Source organism: Olea europaea, unplaced genomic scaffold (genome assembly GCF_002742605.1).
Source record: "Olea europaea var. sylvestris unplaced genomic scaffold, O_europaea_v1 scaffold6115, whole genome shotgun sequence".
Lineage (NCBI taxonomy): Eukaryota > Viridiplantae > Streptophyta > Magnoliopsida > Lamiales > Oleaceae > Olea > Olea europaea.
Window position 1 is genome coordinate 1 of NW_019264466.1, and position 3,364 is coordinate 3,364.

Here is a 3,364-nt window from a genome sequence, read left to right on the forward strand (position 1 = left end):
TTGTAATGCTGACACAGTGGCAAGGTGGTGGTGATGTTAGTAATCCGATGATGATGGTAGTTAGGACATGACGTCGCGGTTGTCGCGAAGCCACGACCTGGTTGTGCAATAACCTTATTTTAGATCTAATTTTTGTGTGGTCTTTGGGTGGTGGTGGTTGTGCTGTTGGCTTGCGGTGGTGGTGGGGTGGAGTGGAGTGGAATATGACCAACTATTTGATTAAACGTGACCAGTAAGTTAGTTAAATTGCGACCAATAAATAATATTTGACTTATAATTTATTAAATTGTGATCGAGTATTGATGCCTGACTGATTACTTTGATAATAATTGACCGTTAAATAAGTTATGACTTATAAATTTTTTTATTTATGATCGGTAAATAAACTGTGGCTTATAAAATTTTTGATGTGTGATCGTGAATTAATGTATGACCTATAAAACTTTTGATTTGTGATTGAAAAATTATTTTTGATCAATTAATTCGATAATTTGTAACAAAATTGTACAGAATTGTCATCTTATTATGCTTAATTAATAAAATATAATTAATTATTTAATAAATAAAATTAATTAATATCTGATTTTTAAAGTTTTAAAAAACACTGTTTCTTAATTTTAAAATGAGTCATACTCATGACATGTTTAAGTCCCATTTTTTTGAAAAAAATGTAATTTGGAATAGTATTTTGTAAGGGTGAACACAATTCAATTCAGGCGGTTTGTGCTATATTTTCAACTCAAACAATTTTATGCATTTTGAAATTTTTTCAAACCAAACCAAACCATTTTATTTTTCGAACCAAACCAAACCAAACCATAATTTGCTATTTTGTTAGATTTTAATCTGCAGTTTACCTTTCGACATTATAGTAATATATTTAACATAAGTTAAATATAAGTGTAAACGATAACTAATAATGTTAAATGTTAAATAACATTCATAATTACCATGAAACTTTGGACGTGATTTGTTAATGTAGTTTTGTAAAATTATGATTTGGATTATTGAAAATATATGTTTTTTTTTTATTTCATATGATTTTGGAATAATTTTAGGTTAGTTTAAATATTGGGTAAGGACATGTATTGTGAGCCTGTTAAGTCATTGGTCAATAATGATGAATCTAATTACTTTCTATGATTATTTCAATAAACTGATTGTAATTTGTATTGTTAAATTGGTATTTTTTTGAAAAGTGAAAGCTGTAAAATTTTTAAGTTAATAAAATTATTTTTTATTTAAAAAAATTAAAAACGATTTAGTTTGATTTTGTGAGGTTTTTAAAAATCAAAACCTAAACCAAGTCATTTTGAAACGGCTTGCTTCGATTTGAGGGAAAAGAAACCACGGGTCTACGTGGATCTGAATCAACGGTTTCGACTCAACGATTTCGATTTCAATTTTTTTTTTCTGCAGCCCTGATATTAAGATAGAAAATGTGTTATTAAAAAATAAAGAAAATTTTCGAATTTATATATAATAATATTTTATTAAAGGATGTTATTGAAAAGAAGATGGAGAAAAATATGTTTTGAAAAAAGTCCCGTTTGTTTTCCATTATTTGATTATTAAAATGAAAAAATATGTTGGTTATATATCACATAAAGTCACCATATTTGATTTTTTATCATCCGTAACGATTATATTTTTCGTTCTATTTTTAACGAGGACTGAAACAACCAAGGCTGTAATCCGGATGCGGGTCCCGAACCTTTTACGGGCCAGGTTAGTGCACTATTTATAATCGTCTCTTTGCCAAAACTAGGGTTTTTAGGTATTTATCCGATTATCCCTTCTTCTACTTGATTCTTGAGATTATTAATAGCCGGCTGAAATTCACCGTTTCAACTACCCTTTCTAGTGTTTTTTTCCCCCCATGAATTTTGTGTAGATTGGTTTAATATTTTAATTCAAGATATGTATCCCTCTCGGGGAGGCAGTGGTTATGGACAACAGCAACCTTACTCTACTCAATCCTCATATGCTAACCAAAACGTAACTTTTTGTTCTTCAGTTTATTAATCACCATTTGTTATTTGATATGTAATTTAACTGTTAGTGGAAGTTACAGCAAGTGGTTAACGTTTATTTATTCATATGCGGCTGGGAATTTATCTTTTTATTTTGTTTCTTTTGTAGTTGGGAGGTGCATTCCCAGGGAGTTCAGTTGGGGGTTCAGACGGGTCTTTGGGTTCTCGACACGCCTTGATGTTAGGAGGCACCGGTCAAGAATCAGACCCGGCTGGATATCGGGCTCATGGTCATTCTGCAGCACCACCATCACTCTATGGTGGGCAGTATAGTTCCATCTATGGTTCATCCTCTGGGCAGGAGGTCAGCAGCTCATTCTACTGTCTTTTCTTGATTTCATGTAATTTTGACAAGCAAATCAGTATTTCGTGCATAAATGTAATTTTAAATTTTTTGTTGCTAAAAAATTTGATAATGCATAGCTACTATCATCACAGTTTTACATGATATTATATCCCTGTTAACTGCTTTATGGTGGGTAGATTAATCACACTTGGCTTCATTTTAAACATGCATCTGTTGGGTCGAATTTAATCATATGTGTTATCGTATTAACTGTGTTATCGTGCACTAACTCGAGTAGAGTTCCATTACGAGCCATTAAATGCACATGATTTGTGTAGAATTAAAGACTCACATGGAAGCATATTAAATGTGCCTGGATAAATTTAAATTTAAATTTAAATTGAAAGCATGTGGAAAACAAAATTATCTGTGTAATGCTCATTTGAAAGTTCTGAAGTTGATGGGTTTTATGATGTTAATGATCCATGACTTTATGAGTTTATTGTTGATATTCTAGAGCTTTGGTGCTTTTTGGGAAGTAATTTTTCATATTATTATGCCTATGTGAGATATGGCCTTCTGGCATTTGAACTACACAAAAAGCTGTAATACTCAGCTTTACTGCTTGTACTTCGTGCCAGAAGAAGGTAAACTTGTTGAATCAAAAGGTAGTGTATGCCTTGCTGCAGGTCAATCGTCCTTGTCCTATAGAGGCTGTGGGATTCCTCTAAAATTATTGCTCTTTTGCTAATCTTTCTTAAATCTCAATTGTATGGTTTGCTGCAAGTGAGAAGACCATGTAAAGCTTGTAGTGCATGTATTTCTATTATCCTAAACTTTACTTTACTCTTTATATGGTAATGTTGGGGGAGATTGATTCCTGTAAATGTCCATTAACTTTATGGGGGGTTTCGGAGTAAGCATGGGAAAGTTCTATTTGGTGGGATTCTTTCAATGTCATGGTCACTGGGGGAAGGATAGATAAGATTTTTTGAGATAGGCTTAGTTGTATTGTCCAATACTTCAGGACTTTCTTTCTTCTTCC

At 32.0% G+C, this 3,364-nt stretch overlaps 1 protein-coding gene across 1 annotated transcript; it reads left to right on the forward strand.

Moving 5' to 3' along the window:
- Nucleotides 1-1,761: 1,761 nt before the first annotated feature.
- On the forward strand, nt 1,762-2,496 carry LOC111389699. The gene is made up of 2 exons (XM_023014645.1): nt 1,762-1,998; nt 2,143-2,496. Exons 1-2 carry the CDS (start codon nt 1,921-1,923, stop codon nt 2,479-2,481), a joined length of 417 nt encoding a protein of 138 aa, XP_022870413.1. The 5' UTR covers nt 1,762-1,920; the 3' UTR covers nt 2,482-2,496.
- Nucleotides 2,497-3,364: the final 868 nt, after the last annotated feature.

Excerpts from the sequence above, each read along its gene's own strand:
- LOC111389699 (XM_023014645.1), top strand. The coding sequence starts at position 1,921 with ATGTATCCCTCTCGGGGAGGCAGTGGTTATGGACAACAGCAACCTTAC. Across the intron at positions 1,999-2,142 it reads CCTCATATGCTAACCAAAAC|TTGGGAGGTGCATTCCCAGG; the intron begins GTAACTTTTTGT and ends TTTCTTTTGTAG.